Genomic DNA, 27057 nt, shown 5'->3' with positions numbered 1-27057 from the left:
TTTTGTGACTGAGTCACCTCACTCAGGATATTTTCTAGTTCCAGCCACTTGCCTATGAATTTCATGAAGTCATTGTTTTTGATAGCTGAGTAGTACTCCATTGTGTAGATGTACCACATTTTCTGTATCCATTCCTCTGTTGAAGGGCATCTGAGTTCTTTCCAGCTGCTGGCTATTATAAATAAGGCTGCTATGAACATAGTGGAGCATGTATCCTTGTTATATATTGGAGCATCTTTTGGGTACATGCCCAGGAGTGGTATAGCTGGGTCCTCAGGTAGTACTATGTCCAATTTTCTGAGGAACCTCCAGATTGATTTCCAGAGTGGTTGTACCAGCTGGAATGGAGGAGTGTTCCTCTTTCTCCACATCCTCACCAGCATCTATTGTCACCCGAGTTTTTGATCTTAGCCATTCTCACTGGTGTGAAGTGGAATCTCAGGGTTGTTTTGATTTGCATTTCCCTGATGATTAAGGATGTTGAACATTTCTTTAGGTGCTTCTCAGCCATTCAGTATTCCTCAGCTGAAAATTCTTTGTTTAGCTCTGTACACTATTTTTTAATAGGGTTATTTGGCTCTCTGGAGTCTAACTTCTTGAAGTCTTTGTATATATTGGATATTAGCCCTCTATCAGATGTAGGATTGGTAAAGATCTTTCCCAATCTGTTGGTTGCCATTTTGTCCTAATGACAGTGTCTTTTGCCTTACAGAAGCTTTGCAGCTTTATGAGGTCTCATTTGCCAATTCTTGATCTTAGAACATAAGCCATTGGTGTTCAGGAAATTTTCCCCAGTGCCCATATGTTCAAGAATCTTCCCTACTTTTTCTTCTATTAGTCTGAGTATATCTGGCTTTATGTGGAGGTCCTTGATCCACTTGGACTTGAGTTTTGTACAGGATGATAAGCATGGATCAATTTGCATTCCTCTACATGCTGACCTCCAGTTTAACCAGCACCATTTGTTGAAAATTCTATCTTTTATCCCCTGGATGGTTTTAGCTCCTTTGTCAAAGATCAAATGACCATAGGTGTATGGGTTCATTTCTGGGTCTTCAATTCTATTCCACTGATCTACCTGCCTGTCTCTGTACCAATACCATGCAGTTTTTATCACTATTGCTCTGTAATACTGCTTGAGGTCAGGGATGGTGATTCCCCCAGAAGTTCTTTTATTGTTGAGGATAGTTTTCACTATTGGTATAAAAATTTTTAAATTTATCTTTTTTTTTGTTTGTTTGTTTGTTTCAGACTTCTAACTCTGATACTCAGAAAACATGTGGACCATAATATTCTAAAATTACTGAGGCTTATTTCATGGTTATATTCATAAACATTTATTCCATCCTGTGCTTTAATTAAGTTATTCATTCCATCACTGAAATCTGTTCTAACATGTGGCTCAGTAGTTAAGAACATGTGTTGCTTGTGTAAAGGACACAGTTCAGTTGTGGCAGCTCACAACTGTCAATGACTCTGGCTGAAGGAGGCCTGATGCCCTCCTCTGCCTTTCATAGGCAGTAGGTAGGCGACACACGTACAGTACGTAAATACACATGCAGGCAAAACAGTCAGGTATGTAAGGAAACTAACATATTTCCCAATGAACCAATTTTTGTCTAATTAACTAGCCATTACCAATGGGACTTAGGTAATTGTCTAATACATCTTTACCATCTATTTTCATACTTTTCTGGGTCTTACACAACAGGCATGTCTCTTAAAATGTAATAGAACGTACTTCTTAGCCCAGTGACCTGAGTTTAATCCCCAGAACATGCCATTTTGGAGAGAAGCGTCTTCTGTAAGTTGACCTCTGACCTTTACATGTGTGTCCCCCAAATAAATGTACAAAGTTTAAAAGTATATTAATGATCATATGTAATAAGTTGAAAATTATTCATAAAATAATAGAAATAATTTGTAAATCTATTTTCATTTTTTATAGAAAAACTTGGGGATAGAGAGATGGCTCAGCAGTTAAAAGAGCTTGGCTGCTCTTCCAGAGGACTCAGGTTCAGTCCCAGGACCTGCAGTGGCCAGCTCACAACAGTCTATAACTCCATTTCCAGGGAATCCAGTGCCCTCTTCTGGTCTCTATGAACATATATATATACACGTGTACGCACACATGCATGCACATGTACACACACACACCCACACACACACACCAAATATTTAAAAAGAGAGCAAGCTACGCTCATGTCATTATGATTACTTGTATTTTCAGCTCAGCTTTACCTTTGTCCTCTGCAAGCTGAAAATGCAGGACACACTAGACAGACGAGCTTACCACTAGCTTCATCCCAAGCCCCTTTCTCTCATTTTGCTAAGCTTCTGCTTTTTTGTTTTGTTTTTTTTTTTTTTTTGTTTTGTTTTGGTTTTTTTTTTTGGTTCTTTTTTTCGGAGCTGGGGACCGAACCCAGGGCCTTGCGCTTCCTAGGTAAGCGCTCTACCACTGAGCTAAATCCCCAGCCCCTTCTGTTTTGTTTTAAAGATTTATCTTTAATTGTATATACGGATCCAAGTGTTTGCACAAGTCAGAGGCATTAGACCCCTGGAACTGGAGTTATCGGCGGTTGTGAGCCAGTCCACATAACTGTCTCTGCAAGAGCAGTACCTGCTTTTACCTGAGAGCCAGCCTTTCACTCTCCGCGTCTTTGAGTTTCAAGCGTCTATCTGGATAACTGCACTGACCTTTATACGTTGTTTGACTGTTTGTTGCTTTGTTTCTTACTCTGTTTTTTCCTATTGCTTTGAAATATATAGATTATTTCTATTGTTTTATGAACAATTTTCAACTTATTACATATAATTGGTTATGTACTTTTAAACTTTGGACATCTATGTAACTGGGGGACACACACATACGATGGCACACACGTAAAGGTCAGAGGTCAACTTACAGAAGACACTTCTCTCCAAAATGCACATTCTGGGGATTAAACCCAGGCCACTGGGCTCAATAGTAAGTTCGTCTTACCAATAATTTAATTTATTTTCCTAATTGACCTCCCCACTCACAGTGCTGGGGACTGAACCCAGCGCCCTGATGACTTTAGGGGTTTTCTCACACCAAGCTGGGCAGCAGCCTCTATCTCTGGCACAATCTCTGACCCAGGTCTGACCTCTCGGTGACATTGGTTAAAACCTGAACTTGGCGGCTACATACAGGGAAGTGCTACAGAAAGCATAAGGAAGACAGAACAGGGGGTGACTGGCACCTATGTCAGGTGACTCTAGGAAGGGTCAAGGGCAGAAAGGGAAAGTAGCTGTCAGAGAGTACTCCAGGATGTAGAAGTGGACTAGAGCCACCCAACAGATTAGGCCCTGGAAGCTGAAAACAGGATGTGGGTCAAGGTCAGACTGGAGGGAGGATATAGCCAGGACAATGGAGCCTCTCCGCTGAATGTCTGGAATGGAATGTATTTAAGACAAATTCTTAGGAGTGGATTACAAGACAAATCACATGAGCACTCCAACCCCAACATTCCAAAGTAATCTGTTACTGTAAAATAGCCAGGAATATAGCACAAGCTTATAATCTCAGCAGCACTTGGGAGACAGAGGCTGCAGCACGAGCAAGTTTAAGGCCAACCTGATTTTACATGGCAAGTTACAGACCAGTCACAAACAAACAAACAAACAAACAAACCCACCCACCCACCCATGTAGCTGACTGTAACCTAAGTTCACTCAGGAGAGCTGCATGTAGAAATCAGGGCAGGTAAGACAGGGAGGTGTAAGTGTAACTAGGGTTTTGGTCTCTTTAAAAACCACAGAAATGGGCTGGAGAGGTGGCTCAGTGGTTAGGAGCACTGACTGGTCTTCCAGAGGTCCTGAGTTCAAATCCCAGCAACCACATGGTGGCTCACAACCATCTGTAATGAGATCTGATACCCTCTTCTGGTGTGTCTGAAGACAGCTACAGTGTACTTACATATAAATAAGTAAATAAATAAATAAATATTTTTTTTTTGGTTCTTTTTTTCGGAGCTGGGGATCGAACCCAGGGCCTTGCGCTTCCTAGGCAAGCGCTCTACCACTGAGCTAAATCCCCAACCCCAATAAATAAATATTTAAAAAAAAAAACCACAGAAATATTATGGGAATATGTTTTCATTTTAATCTCAGGTGTGGGATGTGGGCTGCTTCAGACTTTCCACAGTGGAGGACTATGGTCTGCCTTGTGCTCTAGCAGAGGTGTGATTTTACCAGCAGCTGACAGTTTTTTCAAGCGTATGATATTTGGAATCCAGGGGACTTTTCAGAGGATACACAAATACCAGAGCTGGTGGGTGGGTGGCTGCTGTTGGTTGCTGTTTGTCAAGTCATTCACACAACGAGAAGAAATTAGACATCCTGATGGTGAAAATCAAGCTTGCCCCCAGGAGTGCAAGGAAGTAGTCTAAGTAGTGCTTCAGCAGGATGTCATCTAAGTTGGCCCCTTTCCTATCCCTGACTTTATTCTGGGATCTCTTTCTTCTTTCTCTCACCTCTATTCTCCTCTCTTTCTCCTACAAAAAGAGGGGTAAGAAAGGATGGAGAAAAAAAGAACCAACAAAGTAGCCAAAAGTTCGGCTACATGTGAGGAGGGCAAAGCACCTCCTTCAAGAAAGAGCCCAAAAAAAGGAATGACTGACTGCAATGCACAGCCAAGACTGACCATGGGGTAAAAGAAGTTGCATATACCACAACCTCAAGGCACAGCACAGGGGCATAGAGTGCAAAACACATCACTTGTTTGTGTTCACAAACCTTAATAGTTCCTATTTTACTGATAAAACACACCTTGCTAGTGGTGGTGACACATGCCTTAAATCCAGCACTTGGGAGGCAGAAGGAGGCTGACCTCTGAGTCCGAGACCAGCCTGATCTACAGTTTTAGGACAGCCAGCACTACAGAGAAATCCTGTCTCTAAAAAACAAAAACAAAACAACCCCAACCAAAGAAAAACCTACAAATTCCCAGCATCACTGCCTCAGCTAGTAGGCGGGTCATCACTACTCCTCTAAACTCAGAGAAGGCTTGGAGCACTCCCCTGCATCTGACAGAGCTACCCAGGGCTCCTGGACACTTTTCCCATTAACACAGAGAGCACAAGAATAGCATGCAGTGTCACCTGCCAAGGAGTATAGTACTCACTCTGTGGAGTTGCTGTAGACACCACAGCCATGCCATGAGGGGCCATTCCAGAGGTTCCAGGGGGTGGCTGCCCGGAGAGGGGCAGTGGTTGTCCCATCGCACCAAGGCCACCCATCCCACCCAGGGACTGTCCTGGGCCCCGAGGAGGCATGCCAATCCCAGCTGCTCCTGGGGTGGGTCCACCAGTAAGGCTCTGCAGTGCATTCATGGGGTCTGTGGGAACACAAGGGAACAGTGTCTTGAGGAAAGGAACTCAGGACAAATGGTTCCCTGGACATATAAGACCCCCTCCCTCTTATGCTCGATTCATTCAAATTTCTAAACAAGTAGGAGCCAGAGGCCTGAAATCTCCCAAATGTCTGGGGCTAAGTCTTGGAACTGCTGGAACATGAGCCTCAGAACCAGAGAGTACACTCCATGTTTCAGTCCGGCCTGTGTCAGTGTCCTAGTGTGGATTACAATGGAGCCCTGTGATGTGCACAGCTACATGATGTGCCTACAATGAAGATGGGCTGACCCTCAAGCTCAACCAGCAACCAGACTCTTCTTCTCTGTCCAGATTGCCTATGGAGTGAGCCCGCAGCAGACTTCCAGAGACACCAATGCATGAGGCCCTTCTTCCCAGCAGGCAGGAACAAATGGCTAGATTAGAGAAGCAGAGGGCAAAGGCAGACAATCCCTAGGGAGAGCACAAGTAGGCTCCACACAGCATTTTTGCATCTGAGTCTCTATAGAACAGCACTGAAGTGGAAATTCCTGGTTTCTTTAGAGACTCAGTTGTATCATGTGATGCTTTTCTGGAAACTCTCTTATGAGAGAATGTTCTGCTGAGGCAGACACTTGAGAGAACGCAGGATGTTTATAAGTAGAACCCAACAGACAATGACCCCCTTCTTGCATTGGTTCACCTTCGCTGTTCTTCACTGACCTTGGCTTGTCCTGACTTAATAGAGAGCTTCTTCCAGCTGCTTCTTGCCACTTCCATGGGCTCCTGCCAAAGTGGCTGAGACTTGTGGTTTCTTATCAATTGAGTCATTGCTACTGATTTGTGTTAAGTGTTTGCTGATTAGACTGGACTACCACTACTGATTGGTTTGATATTTTGGACTGGGCTGCTGATATCCTGACAATGAGGATTGATATTGCCCCAGAGACAATACCAGGGACAGGGCTATGTCCCTCTTGTCCTATAAATCATCTTTCTCCCCTACCTTTGGTCAGTGGGCTAGAACTGAACCCACTGAGGGGTTCAGGAAGGCTGAACCGTTTAAGAACCCTTATTAAAGTAGGTTTTGAAAATCTAAGCCTACACACCACTCCAACACAGATCTGAGGCCAGGAGCAGAATATCAGAGCAGGTAAAGGAGTATGGGAAGGCTCCACAGAGTGCTAAGGGGCAAAGCCATGCCCACTAGGCCTCAGGACAGCAGTAGTTGAGTTAAAGACAAGGAGCCAGATGCCATCATCACAGTAGTCTAAACTCAAGGCAATTACCTATAGACAGGTATTACCTGGGTGGTTATCTGGCCATAGAATCTGGGTGGTGCCCAATGAGCCTATGCTTCAACACTGCAAAGGCCAGCGTTCTCCAGGCCATATGCATTTGACCAGTCCTGGGCTGGGGAACTATAGAGGCTTAGGCACTTATAGCTCCAGGTCTGTAGCCACATAGTCTAATGCTAATGCACCCTTTTTTTTTTTTTTTTGGGTGATAGTGGTGGTGGTGATTCTGCAGACAGAGCTCTGTACCTGATATATATATATACCTGTACATGATATATAGGCAAGCACTCTCTCGCAGAACCATATATAAGTACATATATATATATATATATACATATATATATATATATATATATATATATTACTCTGTACATGATATATAGGCAAGCACTCTCTCGAAGAACCTCACATCCTTTCTGACAGACTAAAGATCAGCTGGCCAAAGTGGATCGGCAAACATGATGGCAGTTCAGAAGACAAAGCCCAGGGTACAATTCAGTGGACATAATGTCCCTTATATAATAAACCTTGAAATTAAAATAGATTTCTGAACTCAAGAAAGTTTCTTGTAACTTAAGAAAGTGAAAACGGTGGGTAATCCCAGCACTCAGGAGACAGAGGCCGGTAGATCTTGAGTTCAAGGCTAACCTGGACTACAGGATGAGTTCCAGGACTACACAGAGAAATCAAAACAACAAAAAGAAAGTGAACACAGTTGGCTATGGTGGTACAAATCTTTTGTCCCAGCACCTGGGAGGCACAGGAGTCAGATCTCTACTGATTTGAGACCGGCCTGACAACGTAGAGCTCCATGGCAGCCAGAGCTACATAAAGAGAACCTGTCTGAAGCACACACACACCCTCCCCGAAAAGAGAGAGAGAGAAAGCGAGTCGCCACAGCTGCTATCTATGACTTATTATATGGGCTATTATACTGTGCTACAGTGGTTCTCCTAGGTCATATGTCGAAGCCTTCTAAATAAAACAAAATGGAAAAGCACTGGGTTGTCTGGGTTGTCTTCAGTCTGCAAGAAACCAAAGGGTGGAGTAGAAGCTGGGGCACGGCCAACCAGTGCCACCTCACCTGAGATCTTTTGAATGCTCCTGTCCCACAAGGGTCGACCTATGCACACACTATCTCATTTCTGCCACACCATACTGGAGGGTGGAGATAACAGTCTCAGAAGGAAGACTTACCACTGACAGAAGCTTGGGATTTCTTGTTATCTACAGAGAAACACAAACAGAAAACCCAAATGTAAACAGTTTTGCATGTACACTCATTTCTCCTGAGTAGGTCAGGTCTGCAGGTTCTGAGCAGAGGCCATTTGCTAAAGCTAAACTGACCTTACATAAAAACAAGGTCGACAGAGCCTCCAGGAGGCTAGCCTCCTCTAGCCTCAATCCCAAGGAACCACTGGTATCCTAGTAATGACAAAAGAGAGACCTCTGCCCAGCACTACTGCATACAAAAGGAGTCTGGGAGCAGAGTGGGCAAAGAAACTTGGGGTCCATCTCAGTGAACTATGTCCAAGGCTAGCACACGCTGGACTTGGAGACAACTGAGCTGTTCCTTTCTTCCAAGACTCAGATCCTGAATCACAAACAGGAGTGGCAGGAATCCATGCTGGGGCTGAAAGCCCAGCTCTGAGAACTCATGCATCTTCACTTCCAGCTCACTCTACTGTGACATTATCTCATTCTAGGTAAGGGAATCTACAAGGTGCTATCTGAGGTTGTTCAAGGCTGAGGACCTTGTCTCCCAGAAGGAGCATCCAATGACTGGTGGTGCAGAGCCTCCCACTTGAGCCCTGAGGGCTGTGTGTATCTCAGGTCACCATCCTAAAGAGCTGGGCATGGAAATCCATGCCAGGAGCTCCAACTAACTGCTCTATAGACCAACTCTTAAGTCTTTCTCTCCCCTACATGTTCTAAGTTCTTGTGGAGTCTACCTTGCTGGCCATTCTGGTAAAAACTTAGTGTGGAATTAGGCTGGAGAGATAGTTCAGTGGTTGGGCTGGCTAGTTTTATGTCAACTTGACACACAAGCTGTAGCCATTTTGTTTTGTTTTGGGAGAAGGAACCTCAATTGAGGAAATGCCCCCACCAGACTGGCTTGTGGGCAAACCAGTGATGCCATTTTCTTGATTGATGATTGATGTGGAAGGGCCCAGCTCACTGTGCACAGTGCCACCACTGGATTGGTGGTCCTGGGTGCTTTAAGACAGCAGACAGCAGGCTGAGCCAATCATGAGTCAGCCAGTAAGCAGGACTCATCTACGGTTTCTGCTTTCATTCCTGTCCTGATATTCTCAGTGATGATTTTACCTGAAACTGTAAGACAGAGTAATGCTCTCCTCCACAAGTTACTTTTTGGTCATGTGTTTATCAGAGCAGTAGACACTGACTATGACAGTGTTTAAGAACATGACTTGCGGGCTGGGGATTTAGCTCAGTGGTAGAGCGCTTGCCTAGGAAGTGCAAGGCCCTGGGTTCAGTCCCCAGCTCCAAAAAAAAAAAACAAAAAAAAAAAACAAAAACATGACTTGCTCTTTTTCTCTATTTTGAGATAGGATCTCACTGTGTATTTCTGGCTGGCCTCAAACTCACAGAAATCCTTCTGCCTCTGCCTCCTGGGTGCTGGGATTAAAGTCCGAGTCATCACACTTGACTAGGAATACACTCAGCGACCAGCAGACTGCAGTTTGCTCCCCAGAGCCTCACTGACAGCTCCAGTTCCAGGGGACCTGATGACTCTGGGCTCCATGGGCACCTGCACTCACATGTGCACCCCACACAGACACACACATCATTTAGTAAATAAAACAATCCTTTCTGTAAAGGCCATGTGGAGTAATTATCACGGAGCCTTGGAATTCACAATGTCCTCCCTTGCTCTTAGAGGCCTAACACTGAAGCAGTGACTGCAGCTACAATCTACAACCAAACCATGTGGGAATTAGGACAGTGCTTATACAGCAGGGAGGAGCACTGCCGACTGGAGCTCAGTGTTCATTAAACTGTCTGTGGCCATCCAGAAGCACCTGGCACACCTCTGCCTAACGTAAGTGTGCCAAGCATCCTGCCCCGGGAGGCTATGGTAACTCACATCTGAAAAGCCAGGGAAGTCCTTGCCAGGCAACAGCACCACAACAGTACCTACTAGGATCAGAGGAGCCATGAGGGAAGGGACCCTCAGCCCAGCAAAGAGAGGGAGCTGGGACTCCAGAACCGACTTAAAAATGCCCCGTTTAATAGAAACACATAGTTCAGGCCTCCTAGGATTAATAAAAATCAACTTTTAGGGAATAAACCCCTTTTACAAGGTCAACTGCTTACTTAAGAACTACCCAGGGGCGGGGCTGGGGATTTAGCTCAGTGGTAGAGCGCTTACCTAGGAAGCGCAAGGCCCTGGGTTCGGTCCCCAGCTCCAAAAAAAAGAACCAAAAAAAAAAAAAAAAAAAAAGAACTACCCAGGGGCAAATGCTAAATCTTAACGAAGGAGACTGAATGGACAAGTGAGAACAATAGCAAACTTAAATCACTTTGAGAGCCACATTTAAGGCCTAGGAAGGTGGGGGAATCCTGAGGCAGCAAGAGAAACATGCACTGTTCCAACTCAGGTGCTGAGGCCACCTTGAGAGCTCCTATTACACTGCCACAAAACAGGCAGCCACAATTATCCCCAAATAGGAATTCATACTCACGAATATCTCGAAAATGGATAATGAGTCGGGCCACAAGGGAAAGATATTCATCCTAAAAGTAAAAACAGAAGTACTTTAATCCCAAATGGAGAAACAAAGACAAGTGACTTTCCCTTTCTACCCCTTGATAGCCCAGCCACCCAGCTGAGTTTCATCCTTCAAACCTTGGACTCTGAAACTGCCTGAGATGACCACAGCCACTCATGCCCATTGGCTTCCTCTGGAATCCATCTCTTGTAGGGGAGCTGTCGGTGACTTCCCCCCTCAGAGGCACAAATTAAGAAGGGGGTAGAGAGCGTCCACCCTAATATGAAGAGCACTTCAGCTAAGAAAGTCCCCTCTTGTAGGCATATGCAGCTGCAAAGGCATCTCCTGCAGGAGGACCTACTTGAAGACTGCCTGTGAGACTGAAGATTGCTGATACAGACAATGCCAGCCAATGGGGACTGCTGTTTAGAAGAGATGCTTCTGTGGGACCAATGGGGACCAATGGGGCGGGAGTGGAGGGTTTTAAAGGACCTTGTAACAGCGTTCAGATGAGCTCCCTTTGGTGTTTCTTACCTGTTCCCAGGTCAATGTCAGAGTTTGTGTAGTTGATTCCACGCCACCTCACCCCCATCCCCAAGGGCAGGTAGGATCAGGCAGTGAGTAGTCCAGGACACAGGCAGCACCCCCTTATTACAAGGCAGTCAGTGTGCAGTGTCTGAAGCCTTGTCCAAGGTCACGAGTGTGCACTATTGGTAAGTTAGTGCTTTTGCTTTCTATGCCAGCATTGTGGTAGCCTTTCCCCTGCTGTTGAGACAGGTATGCACACACCAATCTGCATGAGTGTTCCAAAAGAGAGGTATGGTCCTTCCTTCTTCTCCAAAGCTCTCTAAAACTTCCAGGATGACTAGGAATGCTCTTCTGTTAGTTGCACAGATGTTAGTTGTCTCAAATGTGACAGATGAAGACCACTACCTGAACAAGCCTTCTCTCTGTGCTGTCCCATTCCAGAAAGTGCCCAGTGGGACTTGCTTCTGCTGCCTATCTTCTGTCCATCTAAGGATACCCACTCCAGTATTGTAGGGAAATCACTACCATGAGTCTACCCAGAGGCCAACAAAGAGATGCTTGGTTCATGTCATCTATCTTTCCTCCTACTGAAATGCCCTGTCTCTACTATTTGTATGACTATTCTCCAAATCTTCTTGGGACTGAAGAGACGACAAAGGGAAGACAGAAGAAGATGGACTACGCGAGTATGCAGACCTTAGGACTCTCCACAACTGTTATCTACCTTGAACAGACTCCATTTATCACTATTTCCCAGCTAAAGGAATCAGCACAGAGTAAGAGGGGGAAACCAGGAAAAATCTGTCACAAAGGGCTAGGGTCAGAGTGGGAAAGGAGGCACAGCTGAAAGAGAGGAACATGGAAGAGGTTCTGTCAACAAGAGGTTCTGGGTACATTTCTAATGCCTCATCAATTTCTGACTGAAAAGACAATGGTGGACGAAATCCCCACAATCAGAGGTCTGCTGAGGCTTAGTATCCAAAGTATGATCTTGTGGTGAATGAGGAACAAGGGGTGTTTGGAGCTGAAGAATCAGGAATGGAAATGAAATTGCCAAGGTCCAGTGGAAGAGAACCCTAGAGCCAGGCAAGAGCATCTTGTTAAAGGCCTGTACTATCTCCTCATATTATCTTGAAAATAGTTCAGCAGGCAGAGCTTTTTGTTTGTTTGTTTCTTTGTTTTACCTGCCACCATGAAAGACTTGACTGGAAGGAATAAGTTCTAAAAGGAATGACCTATGTTTACTTAGACCTAGGACACAATAGACGGAACATAGAAGCAAGTCCCCAAAGTCTTATCCACACATAGGTTGGGATAAAACAATAAAAAAACCTAATTCCTAGAGTCAGGTGGGTTGACACACCATGTTGAGATGGCTAGCACCACACTCCTGGCCTACAGTATGATAGCCATTAAGGTCCAGTTCAGCTCAATAGACCAGGAGAGAAGGATGTAGCACAGAGGCCAATTAGTTACAGAGCTTTCTCACATGCAGAATACATTTTATGCATCTCCCAAGGACTGGGCATCTAGGAACACGTTGGGGCTGTGTATGGGCGAGTTGCCATGGAGATTTTCTAGAGGAGACCTCAGCTACTGTCACTGAGCCCTTGACCCCAGGTTTGGCTACCTTATGTGTCTTGGCTGCTCATCTTCAGCTGTAGGCATTGGTAGCCTGGCTGGCCTTCTCATAGGTATGAGCATTCCCAGCCTCTGTTCCTTCATCTCCAAAGTCCTCAAAACTTCCAGGAACACCAAGAAAAGAGGTGGAGTTATCTCTACTCCTCTACTGCTCAACATCAAAATTAGATGTGTTGAGGCTATACCCAAAGCTGGATATTATGAGACTATAAACAACAACGCCAGAACCAGAGTATACACACCCAAAAGGTACAAAGGACCAGGTCCAGGTATAGTGTCAGTCTCACAGACTTTCAAAAATACCCATTAGTCCTGTAGAAAGAACAAAGGGCAGTGGTCTAGAACAAGCTCCCATAAGAAACCAGAAGGAAAACACCAGTATCATCCACTACCCTGCATCACATGCTACTGTGAGTATAAGACCCAAGGAATCTGAATACAGTTATAAAAATCTGCACAAACATACGCCAAGTTAGACCAAAGCACAGGAAAGTATCAAGTATCAGGAACCAGGCAGGAGATAGGCTTTTTCTAACATGTTATGCTATCGGTTTGCACTCAGAAAGCATGCCAAGTTTAAACACCTGAAAAGATGAAACCAAAAGAAACACTCAAAACTCAATAGAACCAAAGATCAAGTTGTTGACAGAATACTATATAGAGGAAAAAAAATCTTTTAAGTGGTCCTTTTCTATGAAAGAAGAAAAAGCATAAGCAAAACCCCAAACTGCACCAGTTCTCTGTGGAGAGAACAGGGACACAAGTGAAGCTGCAAGAGCATCTTAAGTTTAACACGGATCACATTTGGTCACTGGTGGAAGCTGTGTGCCAATGATAGGAGAAGGCTAGGCACTCATACTCTAAAACATACATGGTCTAAGATGAAAGACACTTTCAAACAACTCTGTAGGTCAATCTTAACAGAGCCACCAAAGGGAAACTATGGGGCTTTACTCATTATTTCAAAAACGTGCTGTTTCATGGTTTGGGTCACAAGATGAAAAAGCAGGGTAGAAGGGTGAGTTCAAGACCAGAGGGGACTAAGGGAGGCCCTGTTAGGAAAAGAAGGAAAGAAATGCAGGCAGGAACAAAGCTAAACTAGCCAACCACAGACAAGACAAATGAAGGTCAGCCCCAGGGTAGAGCCTCTGGATCTGTGGTCAGTCATTTATTACACCGGACACAGGAAGCCATTAATTCACCATCCATCTGCCTGTTACAGATCTTATCGAAGTACACACAAAATGCAGTTGTTGGCTTTTATTTTGTTTTGTTTTGTTTTGTTTTGTTTGAGACAGGGTCTCTCTGTGGAGCCCTGGCTGTCCTAGACTTACTTTGTAGTCCAGGCTGGTCTTGGACTCAGAGATCCACCTGCCTCTGTTTCCTAAGTGCTGGGATTTTTTTTTTTTTTTTTTTTGGTTCTTTTTTTCGGAGCTGGGGATCGAACCCAGGGTAAGCTAAGCGCTCTACCACTGAGCTAAATCCCCAGCCCCCTAAGTGCTGGGATTAAATGTGTGTGGTGCCACCACTCAAATGCAGACTTCAAAAGGCTCAAAATTCAGTCCTTTGTGCCTGTTCTACTTCACATACAGACTGTTTATCAAGTTATTAAGACTCACTTTGTGGGGGTTAGGGATTTAGCTCAGTGATAGAGCGCTTGCCTAGCAAGCGCAAGGCCCTGGGTTCAGTCCTCAGCTCCGGAAAAAAAGACTCACTTTGTGTTAGCATGAACATTTCATACTTTAAATGGTCAGACAATATTGCTAGATGTGGACATATTCTGTTTATCAACCCATCAGCTGATAGGCATTTGAGTTGTCCCTACTTTGGGCTTTAAGAGGTTACTACTTTAGTTTCTGTATGGGTATCTTGCCTGCATGTCTATCTATGCACCAAGTGCGTGCAGTGACTAAGGTGGCTAGAAGTGGGCATTACATGCCCTGGAATTGGAGTTACCAGTGTTGCGATCCACCAGAGGATGTGGGAATGAGCCCTGGTCCTCTGGAGGAACAGACAATGCTCTTGAACACTAAGACCACCTCTCCAGCCCCTCCACTTTAGACACATCAGTACAAGGTTCTAATGGACATGTTTCATTTATGCTAAGTAATACCTAAGAGTACATACATAGAGTGGGTCATCATCCTTTGAGAAATCACTATGGTGTTTTTCATTACAGCTGCAGTACTTTACAGCAATGGATGAGAGCTCTGTTTTCCCTATATTTTGTTAACACTGCTTCCTGTCTTTTGTATTTTCTAACAGGGGTCTTATAACATTACCATGCTTGTCTAAAGTCATCCTACAACAGGTCCCAAGTAACAGAGAGTACAGATATATCACTTCCAGCTATACATTTTCTTAAAAAAAAAAAAAAAAATCAGGCTGGAGAGATGGCTCAGTGGTTAAGAGCATTGACTGTTCTTCCAGAGGTCCTGAGTTCAAATCCCAGCAACCACACAGTGGCTCACGACCATCTGTGATGAGATCTGACGCCCTCTTCTGGTATGTCTAAAGACAGCTACAGTGTATTTATGTATAATAAATAAATATTCTAAAAAATCACAGCCATCATAATAGGTGTGAACTGGTATCTCACTATGGTTTGGAGTTTTGTTTGTTTGAGGCAGGGTCTCACTATCTCAGAATCCTTGACTGGCCTTGAACTTGTGGCACTCCTCCCAACTCAGTCTCCCGAGTGCTAGAATTCTAAGAGTATGTCATTATGTCTACCTCTCACAGTGTTTATTTTTCTAACTTACTTTATCTATTATGTGTGCATGTGCGTATCTATGACATGTGTGTGGGCACCTTGTGTCACTGCACATGTGTGAGGGTCAAGGACAACTTTTACAAGTTGGTTCTCTTGCACTGCTTTTACCAGTGTTTACCCACTGAGCCATCTCACTAGCCTTTGACATAAGTGGTGGTGAATAGCTCTTCATGTGCACATTGGCCATTTTATACCTTAGTGTGGGACTATCTACTCAAATCCTTTGCCTATTTTTAGGGTTGTTTATATAGAGTCAACCCTTATCAAATATTATTCATATTTTCTGCTACGCCAGGAGTTGTTCTTTTATTCTTTTAATGTGTCCTATAATCCACAGAAAGTTTGTATTTTGATTAACTTTATATGTAGAGTGGACATGGTACACACATGCAAGTAGAGGTCAGAGAACAACTTGCAGGAACTGGTTCTCTCCTGCCATGTGGGTGGCAGGGATAGAACTAAAGTTGATCAGGCTTGGCAGCTGCCTTTACCACTCGCAGTCAGAATTGCCTGTTTTCTTCTGTTGCTTGTGCTTTTGGAATTGCAGCTATAAAGCTGTTGTCTACAGCTAGGGATGTAGCCTGATTATAGTACAGCACATGCCTAATGCACAGAGCCTTGGCTTTAATCACCAGCACTGCACAAACTAGTGTGGTCACGTAAACCTGGGACCCAGCACTCAGAAGTAAACACAGAGGTTCAGAAGGTAAAGGTTGGGATGCAGGGCCTGACCAGGTGTCTGGGAAGGGGGCTGACAAAAGCGACTGTCCAAAGGGGGTGACGCCATTCCTTAAGGAAATGTCTTCCCCCTAGAGTTGTCACACCAGCTAAGGATCACTAGGCAGCAGGAGCAACTGGATTCCAGTATATATTGTCACTAGTCCCTCTGGCTGACCCTAGGTTCAATCCACAATATGGGGGAGCACATCAAATAGACTGTTTTTTTTTTTCGTAGACCAAGTCTTGATTTTTATTACTTAAAAAAGTCGCCCATTTACTTGCTTTCTGACTCTGTGCTTGTGCCTTCAACACTTCACGACGATTTCCTGCTCCTCAATAAGGAAAGCCGACTTGATCCTGTCATGGACACACTTGGCGCACATGGAGTCACCATAGGCCCTGCTGACCTGCTTCTTTGTCTTAGACGATCTCAGAAGGACTTTGGGTCTCACAGCACGAATCCCTCGCAGTCTGCCTGGGCACACGCCACACGCGGATTTAGGTGCTTTCCCAACCTTCTAGGTGTAAAGGTAAACGATCCTGTTGCCAGGGGTTCGAGACAGCCTAGTTTGTTAGAGGCTGTATTGTAGGAAAGCCTACGACGGTATGTCAAACGCTGGACCATCCTGAGTGCCCCTAAGCACCGTCCCCGGAAGAGGAAAAAAAAAGGAAATAGACTGTTTTTTAAATTACTGTCACCTTGCCTCCTATTATTACTAAGTCCCAAAAGAACGCATAATATCTGATTTTATTTTTAAAATGTGTACATGTGAAGGGTGGTGCACGAGTGCAGTGCCAGATGAAGACAGAAGAGGGTACTGTCTTTCTGGGGCTAGAGTTAACAGGTGGTTGGAACTGCCTGATGTGGATGCTGGGAACTGAACTCAGATCTTCTGCAGGAGCACTGTGTGCTCTTAATCACTGAGCTCCTTCTCAAAACCCTCATCTTACATTATGTGTCTCTCTGTGTTTATGTGTACACAGACAGGTGCTCATGGGAGCCAGATGAGAATATGACATCACCTGGAACCGGAGTTGTAGGCGGTCGTGAGCCACCCAGTATGGGAGGGGGGAACTGAACTCAGATCCTCTGCTGCTCTCAAGCCCCTTTCTGCCCCTTTTTTTTTTCTGAGAGAGAGGGGGAGAAAGAGGGGGAGAGAGAGAGAGAGAGAGAGAGAGAGAGAGAGAGAGAGACCCCTTCTATCCTTCTATGTAGCCCTGATTTCCCTGAAACTCACTACAATTTTTTGTTATAAGACAGTCTATGGAGCCCTGGCTGGCTGTTCTGGATTTCACTCTGTAGACCAGGCAGGCCATTCAGAGGCTGCCTGACTTTGCCTCCTGATGCTAGGATTGAAAATGTGTTCTACTTATGACTAGTGCTTTTCTATTATTTTTAAATTTTTTAAATGAAAGATTATTTTGATTTATAGAATTTAAATTAAGGGAGTCTCACTTTTTCCAGGTAGTTGAAGAGAAATATGGAGCTTTCCATAAGTGCTGTTTTTTGAATAAATTTCTTTTTGGATCTCTGAGTTCAAGGCCAGTCTGGTCTATGGAGCTAGTTCTAGAACTGCCAGGACTACACAGGGAAATCCTGTCTCAAGGGGGTGGGTAGGTGGGTGAGTCTGAATTTATGACCTTGGTCTCTGAAGGAAATGTAGGTATAAATCCTTGTGGTCTTGAGTTAGATAACAGCTTCTGGTTATTACATAGCCAAGAGTGACTGAACCTCTTTTAAAAATATGATAGATATTTTATTATCTTTAAAGATTGTTTATCCAAGTCATAATTTCTGCAAGTAGTATAAGTTATGGAATGATCTGATCTAATATATTTTAGTAAAATAAATATACAGATAATAAAAACATTCCTAATGAAACAACTGTTAAATCCAGTGTAAAGGGAAATAGGAAATTGGAAGGAGTAAACTAGATTTAGCTAGACAGCAGTCCCTGCATCAGAAGTTAACCAGTTTCATTCTGGCATGTGGTAGGGTCCCTTTTATGTTCTTTCTAGGTCCATTCGAGTTCCTCAGAGTAAACTCAGGTCATTAGGCCTGGCAGCAAATGTCCTTACCCACTAACCCATCTCAATGGCCACGAAGAGCTGATTTCTGTACACCAAATGAAGCTAAGGTCTAAACCAGTATCCTATATATATATATGGCAATCCAGTTGTCACAGCACGATTTGCTAAAAGGGCCACTCTTCTGCATGAAATTCTTTTGACATTCATGTCAATAAAATAATGCTAAATATAAGAACTTATTTCTGAATTATTGAGACTAGCCTAATATGAGACTCTGCCTCAAAATAAAATTAAAAAAATAAAAAAATAAAAAAACAAAAAACCCCCACAAAACCCGGTCTGATGGTATATGACTTTAATCCCAGTGCGTAGGAGATAGAGGTAGGGCCAGCCTGGTCTACACGGTGAGTTCCAGTTCCAGCTATATAGAGACTTGTCACAAACAAACAAATAAAACCAAACAGCAACCCCCCTCCCCCACAAATCTTTTCATGTGGTTCACACCTAACCTAGGCCTGTTTTTCTCAATTCTTTCACAGAGCATTTCCAGTGTCTCAACTCTGGGCAAAAAAGTGGAATAGGGAAAGATATGTTCAAATGGCACAGGAAGCTGGACCTCAGGCTTTTTGCTTGTTCTTTCCAGTCTTGTTCTCTAGACTGCGTGCTACGATTCCTGCTATGCACACCTGATGCCTTCTCATTCAGTGAACGCAAGGCAGGTCGGAGTGTATGAAGCTGCCATTACTAACATGGCCCATCGCCCCAGACCTCAACTGTCCTTTCTCTCTTAACCTCCTTTAGACCGAGAGCAGTCCAACACACGGGTATTAAGGACATCAAGGATGAGTGGACCTGAATATTTTGTGCTTCGGTAGATGGAAGATAGTAAGAGACATGGCCAAGATTTTCAGCCCTGACACCCAAACATCCCCACTGTCCACTAGCCTGGGTAGGGAGTTAGAATCTGAGTTGCCCTGTAACTATGTAGGATGGTTACTATTGATAAAAGTAGGACTCACCCGAGAGGCACCTCTGTGCACATGTCTCTGAGTGCTCATCTAGACCAGGTTAAGGGAAGCAGAAAGGCCCTCTCAGCTGTACTGTAGGTAGGCAGCACTTTTCCTTGGGCTGGTGTCCTGGACTGCATTAAAAACAGCTAGGTAGCTGAGTGCCAGCACTGCTGGTTCCTGACTGAAGCTGCGACGTGCCTTATGCCGCCATGACATTCTGGTTATGCTGGACTGTACCTTCAACTGTAAGGTGAAATAAACCCTTTCCTCCACAAGTTGCTTCCTGTAAGGCATTTTGTCACAGCATCACAATAAGTGACTAATCTACCACTGAATACTCTAGGGCTGAGTGAGGAGTCAGGTGGGCTCGAATATTTTAAGTACTGATGATATGGATTTATCATGCACATCACTTTAGATTCTGTAAATGAATCATGAAGCCTGAGGAGAACTTTACACACAAGCCCACACAGTGGAGGCCTGTGCCTACCACCGAGCAAAAGTTTGGTACACACTTCCAGACAAGAACATTCATGGCTCTCCTGAGTCTACACTGAACAGCCAGAGTCATTAATGAAATCCTGGCTTCCTTCAGGTGTGGGTGCTTCTGGACCTGCATGCTTGTCAGGATTTCAAGGCAAGACCATTCCCTTCTTCCATAACTAGAAAGGTTCTCACTACCATAATAGGCATTGACCTCCATGGGGAAGAGCAGGTAAAAAGAGGGCGCTCAGATGTCAGTGCTCACACATACTGTCTAGAAAACTACAGAGACCTCCAGGCATGGGGTACACGTCCTCAATCCCAGCACTTGGAAGGTAGAGGCAGGCGATCTCTGTGAGTTTCAGGCTAGTCAAAAGTTTCACGGTGAGTACCTGTCTCAAAAAAAATCAAGACAAAAAAATACAGGCTGGTCAACACTGCTCTTACAAACTGCTCTCTTCCAGTTAGTCGGGGCCTCCTTGTGGAGTCAGGGAGGTAGAGACAGCAGCTTGAAAAGATGTATCATCAAGGCACTACTTCCAACAGTCAATAGGCTGTGACTCACAGACAAGGCGGAGTGAACTGCACTGGTGAGAGGCTGAGCTCTAGCTCCTGCTTTGGTATCTATGGCCTATTCATCAGACACTGGAAAGCTCTCTGAGATGGCCAGTCTCTGTGGTGGCCATGCAAGAGTCACTGTACTCCCTGGTCCAAACAGGATACTGATCACACCAAAGGCAGAGGCATCTTTTCTCTGAACCTCCTGCACTGGTCTTAAACTGCTAGTATACAGAGAATGTTCTAGGACCTTCTGAAGACCAGAAGCTTCCATCTCTTCCCTTAGAAACACAAACACAGCGATGTAATGGAGTCTCAGTTATGTCACTAGTGACCCCGTGAAAGCTACGTAGGTTAAAGGAGCATACAATCATGAGCGAAGCCTTCAATGGACCTTTGAGCCCAGCCCAGCCCAACCCCTAAAGCAGCCACAAGAAATCAGAAGTAAAACAAGGAGAAGTGCCAACCCAACTTCAGACTCACAGACTCAGGAGAACCAAAGGGTTACTCCTTTAAGACACCAAGCTTTAGACTGATAAGCAAGCTGAATCAATAAAACTTACATTTTGGAAATAAATGATTCAAGTAAGGTTTTTGTTGTTGATGCCATCTGGTCCTGCCTATCAGTCCCTACCCGGAACCCCATAGTCCCAAGCACTTACAGCACCAGCCGTCCTGGAACTCACTATGTAGACCAAACTGGCTTCAAACTCACAGAAAACCACCGGCCTCTGCCTCCCAAGTACTAAGATTAAAGGTGTGCACCATTACATCCAACTTCATTCAATTAAGTCTCTACCAAAATTCCTTTAACTGTAGCCTACGACCTTAATCCTAGCACTCAGGAGACAAGCAAACAGATTTCTGTAAAATGAGGCCAGCCTGCTCTACCTAGCAAGTTCCAAGACAATGAGGGTTACATGGAGAAACAAACCATATCTCAAAAACAAAAGGAGAGTCATAATAGGGCTGGGGATATACCTCAGTGATAGAGTTCCTGGTAACAGCAGTGACATCAAACACACACACACACACACACACACACACACACACACACACACTCACACATACACACACACACACACACACACAGAGACCTAAACAATAAAAATATTCCATCTCCCAGATATTTGCAAATTATATGATCTAGATATCCAAATATGTAAAAAATTACTAAAAAGATCAATAACTTAATTAAAAAATGACCTAAGGATAAAAATGGACATTTTACCACAGAATGTTTACAAACCGCTCAAAAGCACTACAGACATGTGACATCATCACTACACAGACAAACAGCAATCAGAAGTACTGGCAACCACTTCTCACACACATAGCAAAGACAATGGCAAATGTTGGGGGCAACAGAGCCTTATGCTGCTGGTAGACTCCATGCAGCTTAGAGGACAAACCTACTCCATCTTGGGACTGGTCTCCTAAGAACTTGGCCTGCAGCTGAACCTAAGCTGCACCAGGTACCAGGATGGACCCCATGGCTTGTCCTTGGCCCATACCCCAGAGTCACTCCCTAGCTATTCCCTGGCAACAGTCAATCAAAATTAGTCTGCTTGTTTCAGATGCACTTTCAGACGTTTGTGATTATTCATGGCCTTGCTCCAGAGCACTACTGGCTTACAGTAGTCCTTCAGTTAGATGTTTGCCAGGCTGGACACCCTATGCTTGCTCCCCACTTCCTACACAACCTTGTCACGGTGAGGGCCCAGGGCTTCACCTGCTGGTCCTGCTGCATCAGAGTTGGCATTAAGTAAGCCCGAACTTGAATAAAAGAGACCCTAGTGTGACAGCATCAGAATCGGCTCCTTGGTGTTCTTAACACAGCTACTCCAGAAAACAGTTTAGAAACTCAAACCTCAAGTATGTACGGAGTTTTTTGTTTTCCCAATGAAATAGATCTTAAAAACAAACAAACAAAACCTAGTAGATGAAAGCAAGTGGTGTGGTAGCTCACACCTTTAATCCCAGCACTCGGGAGGCAGAGGCAGGCAGATCTCTGAGTTAAAGGCCAGCCTGACCTACAGAATGAGTTCCAGGACAGCCTGGGCTAAACAAAAAAATCCTGTCTCAACAACAACAAAAACAACAAAACCCCCTAGTATAGGAGTACTTTAAATAAGTCATTACTCATTGATAGACCCAAAATGAAAACCACTCAAATGAAGACTAACCCATTCACCAATGTACAGAAGATGATACGGCCATTCAGGATGGACTATAACTCAACAAAGAAGGCACATGCCTTTAATACAGAAGCAGGTGATCTCTGTTGAGGCCAGCCTAGTCTATACCATGAAATCTTGCCTTGAAAAGAAGAAAAAGGAATCAGGTACGCACTACAGCATAGTTCGTGTACGAACCCTGACAAGACTGTGCTATGTGAAAGACGTTGCACAAACCACATCATGCTGACTATGCTGAAAGGCAAGCTCGAATGGGGAAGTAGACAAGCAGTAGCTGGTGCCGGGCAAACCAAGTGTGACTGCTAATGCCTACAAACTTGTGTAAATTCTCTAACACTACACTGCATGACTGAATTATACACCTCCAGTGAGTGAATTTGATACACCTTAATTCAATCTCAACAAAGCTTGGAAAAGAAAAACTAATGCATTTTATCCATGCACAGAGCAGTCCTCGGCTCCTGAAATCTGTGCTTTCATATACTTGTACAAACACATTGTCCATCTCCACTTCAATTTTACTTCATTTCTTCCACTTTTATCACTTCTTTTATTAAAAAAAGATTACTTATTTTATTTATTTGGAGATGGTCTCACTTGTAGCCCTGGCTAGCTTAACGTTTGATATGTAGATCAGGCTGGCCTCAAGTCCACTTGCTTCTGCCTCCTATGTGCTAAGATTAAAAGCATGCATCCAGCTTTAAATTAAAATTGTGTAGAGGTAGGGGTAGGGGTGCGGGCAGGAGTGGAGTGATGTGCTGCACGTGAGTACAGGTGTCTATGGAGTCTTAGGCTGCTGTGAACCATCCTACATGGGTCCTGGGAACTGAACTTGAGTCCTCTTTGAGAATAGTATGGTCTTGTAATTGCTAAGCCATCTTTCACAGTCTTTTGTCTCATTTCTAATCTCCACTCCTGAGAACTAACACACTGGAAGGTTATATAAAGGCCATGGTGCTGCACCAGCCTGGAAATTCTTCTTCCAATTCTACCCGGAAAGTTCCAGCCTCAACTTCCCCAGCATTGGCTGCCTCCCTGAACAGAGAAACCAAGGATGACTCTAGACTCCTGCCTCAGGGATGTGTAGCACAAAGCCAGCATCTCTTTTATAGAAGCAATGGGATCCAAGGAGTTCCCTGTGGGAATCACAGGGCCAACTACATTCCTATGGCATGGTCAGTAATGAGGCCGGGGTTAGAGGCAGGGCCTGTAGCCACAGTGCCCCCTAAGAGTCTTGACTTTTCCATGGATACATGGGAGGTTCCAGAGTGCTGTGGCGCAGCCAGATGTACCTGAGAGCAGCAAGCAAGCACTCCCTTCTCTGAGATCCCAGTAGAAGGGTTCAGTATCAGCAGTACACTCCTCCTGGAACTGCTCTGCTGGCCCTCTGGCCAGCAAGGTCTTACCCGGGTCTTGGCCTTCAGGAACACATGACTCTCCATATCCTTGCTAGATTTACTGTGGGCCACACCAGCTTTCCTCATGGCATCCTCACTGAAATACAAAAGAAGAGATGTTTACAAACACTAGCAAATCTACCCTGGTAGACATGTCCTGTCCCTGGGGAATCAGCCTGGCTGAAGTCGTGGTGAGGAATCGGGGAGAGGCACTCAGCATAGCAATGGCCAGACCTAAACATCAGAGAAAAAGGTTGAAAAGAAAAGGTAATTACCATAAAGAAAAGAGAAGCCCCTGGGCATGAAGTACAGGGGGACTGTCCCAAGAGATTGCTTACAATCAGCACTGTCTATAGGTCAGTGGATGGCTAGCCAGCCTCTATGTTTAGGCCTGTGAGTGCCTTGAGCCCCTACCCAACTCTATATCTGAGTACTGTGAGACTGCAGTTCTGCATTTCTCACCTGTAAAATGAACAGTCCAAACAAGTCACATCCCATTCCCACAGGGCAAGAGTCTGTGTATATCTGTCACATCTTCCTAAGAGGATCAAGGAGCCCAGCTCCAACGTCTAACTACTAAGAACAACAGGAGATACAAGAACGACAGGAGATAGTGCACCACTGTAAAACAGTAACACAGCATCAAAACACATTTATATACAGACATAAACAGGACCACCCTAACAAAAGTTCTCTTTCATACTCTGGGGGAAGACCTATGCACATGGACCAAACAGAGGTCTGAGAGCACATACTGCCTCCCTCTACCTGTACACACAACACAGAAAGAACAGATGTGGGGGCTGGAGAGATGGTTCAGTGGTTAAGAGCACTTTGCTGCTCTCTCAGGACTTGAGTTTGATTCCCAGCACCCACATAGTGGTTTACAATCACCTGTAACTCCAGTTCTGGGAATTGTAATATCATCTTCTGCCTCTGAGGGCACTGTACTCGGTATTCATGCATTCATACAGGAAAAACACTCATACGCATAAAAGAAAATAAGAAAATAAATATTTTCTAAAAGGAAAGAACAGGCACGTATCTGCTAATAAGAAGCATATTACTTTGGGCTATGGGACCTGAGATAGTAGCTACTGTTGGTCACAGCCTATTTTCCTGTAGCACTGGGTTTGTTGGCAAACTAACAGCAAGTTGGGGACTCTGGGTTTCAACTCAGTGGGATAAAAGTCAGTCCAGTTGGTACTCAAAAGCATTCTGACCCCCAAAACACAAACCGACTCAGACTCAGTCTACTTACTAAAAAGCATGTATGGACTACAGCACTGCACCTATGAAATCACAGAAAACCCCATGTAGAAATATCAGTGAGAGACAGCAAACACATCGTGCACAGAGTGAGATGTGCAGCAGTTAGCACTTGCTACACAAGCCTGGCAACCTGAGGTTGATCCCTGGACCATGTAAAGGTGGAAGAACTGGTACCATAAAGTTGCCCTCTGGCCCCAACATGCATGCCACAGCATACTCATACTCTCTCTACCCCATAATAATTAATATATTAAATTACGGGGCCGGGGATTTAGCTCAGTGGTAGAGCGCTTACCTAGGAAGCTCAAGGCCCTGGGTTCGGTCCCTAGCTCTGAAAAAAAGAACCAAAAAAAAAAATATATATATATATATTAAATTACATATAAAACATCACACTGCTGGATCCTTTACTAACAACATGTCTGAAGTTCTGGCCTCTTCTACCTACTTTCTGAAGTTCTGGCTCTGGCTGTGGCTGTGGCTCTGGCAAGGTGCATACAGGTATGGCACAGATATGAGAAAAGATCCCTGGAGCCACAAGAGACATGAGAATAATGGAGTAGAACAGTACCAAGACCAGCCCAGCGCACAGGAAGCATAGGAAGGAACAGATATAGCAGGAGCAGGTGCTCGAGATCAAGTGTGAGTGCTGAGACTGCAGGGCTTCTCACTGGAAATGGAAGCATCACCCAGTAGGCGATAAAAGTCACTGAGATGAAACAAACCTGTGTTCAGAATCGTGCCTCCCGTTTATCTCAAAAGACCTACCTGTCCCTCTTCCTGACCTCTGGTAGGTATATAAAAGTGACCAAGAAGTAAACAACCACAGAACTATAGTAAGAATTTAGAGATGCAGAACAGCCTACCAATACCCAGCCCCAAGGGTGGTCAGAAAGTCAATCAAACACTATTGATAAGTAGCATATTCCCAACATTCACATGGACACAGAAAGAGGGAGCAAGCACAGGCGTCTGACAGGGATATAGTTGCACAGATGGGCTCTGTGTCATCACTGAAGGCTGAGCCAGACTCCTAAGAGAGTCCTCCCAAACTGCTGGCAAGGACCTTCACTACTACCAGTTGACACAACACAGCCTCAACTCAAGAGAACACCAGGTAGCTTTATGCAGGTAACAGACAGTTCCAGGATATAGCATACTGTGACAGCTTTGAGACCGTAGGAAAACAAACCACAATCAGAGACCTGGACAAAGAAATGTGCTTGGTGAGCAGTAAGTCAAGTGTACCAGTGATATGGGTTAATATGCCTTCCCATGAGAAATCACCCTGAGTCCTTAAAGGATAATAAAGGAAAAGGAATGGATTTTTAGTAATAGCACATGACTGGTTCTGGTAGTCACACAAAGGATTCAGCACAAAAGGGAACAGAACACTACCTGCGCATCTCAGCCTTAGCCTTATGTATTCCACCTGCGCAGTCCTCCTTAAAGCTCCCTCAGGTTCCAGCTTAGATCTCAACAACTTAACGAAGAGGGGAAACTATGGCCTGACCACTAGGGCAGATGGGCATTTACACTGCAGGTGCTGCCTGAATCCTTTCTTAAGTACAATGTGTTGTTCCTGTCATGGTTGTTACCGAGGGTGAGAATTAAGGCAGAAAACCCAGCAAAATTATGCTTCTTCTGAAAAGAGCACAGGGGGCTTAAAGATGGATCAAGCCTTATAGTGCTTGAGACCTTGACTATTCCTATGATCAATCCTTTAAAAGCCTGTTCTTTGATAAGCGGATGGTCTAAGGGCCAGTTGTAAATCAGGGTTGTCTCCTTTTGTTATGGGAATAGAAACTAACTGGAGCTCAATTTCAGAGAACAAACATTAGCAGAAACTTTCTCAGCAACCCTGCACTTGAATTTTCACTCCTACAGTTCCAAACAAGTCTTGTCGTGTATTCCTGAGCTTCCAATAACATTGGAGGCAGTGTTCCTCAGCAAATTCTTTCCTTTCCTTACTTTTTTTCTGTTTTGTTTTTTGCCCCCACCCCCACTCCACCCTACCCCCAAAGATAAGGTCTCTCTGAGTAATCCTAGCTGTACTGGAACTT

The 27057-nt window shown here is 44.5% G+C and overlaps 1 protein-coding gene, 1 long non-coding RNA gene and 1 pseudogene across 8 annotated transcripts in view; all 3 read right to left on the bottom strand.

The window, feature by feature from the left end:
* Med15 (mediator complex subunit 15) overlaps positions 1–27057 on the bottom strand; it is a 74331-nt gene that overhangs the window by 26516 nt on the left and 20758 nt on the right. For all 7 annotated transcript variants that reach the window (XR_015632833.1, XR_015632834.1, XR_015632835.1 and 4 more), the window contains 4 exon segments: positions 23732–23819; positions 10357–10408; positions 7847–7876; positions 5147–5359 (listed from right to left, as the gene is read on the bottom strand). Coding sequence is in view for 4 of the 7 variants with exons in the window: in XM_087576670.1 (XP_087432796.1) it covers positions 5147–5359; positions 7847–7876; positions 10357–10408; positions 23732–23819 (383 nt within the window). In the remaining 3 variants the exon portion in view is untranslated.
* On the bottom strand, positions 91–3655 carry LOC148002713 (uncharacterized). Its single transcript, XR_015633701.1, has 2 exons — positions 2984–3655; positions 91–1757 (listed from the first exon to the last, which is right to left on the bottom strand). It is a non-coding gene; the product is annotated as an uncharacterized LOC148002713 (long non-coding RNA).
* On the bottom strand, positions 16167–16712 carry LOC148002712 (large ribosomal subunit protein eL34 pseudogene; annotated as a pseudogene).

The sequence above is a fragment of the Rattus norvegicus genome, chromosome 11 (assembly GCF_021556685.1).
Source record: "Rattus norvegicus strain SHRSP/BbbUtx chromosome 11, alternate assembly SHRSP_T2T, whole genome shotgun sequence".
NCBI classification, from domain to species: Eukaryota; Metazoa; Chordata; class Mammalia; order Rodentia; family Muridae; genus Rattus; species Rattus norvegicus.
Note: the sequence above shows the minus strand (reverse complement) of the source record. Positions and strands in the feature narration are given on the sequence as shown.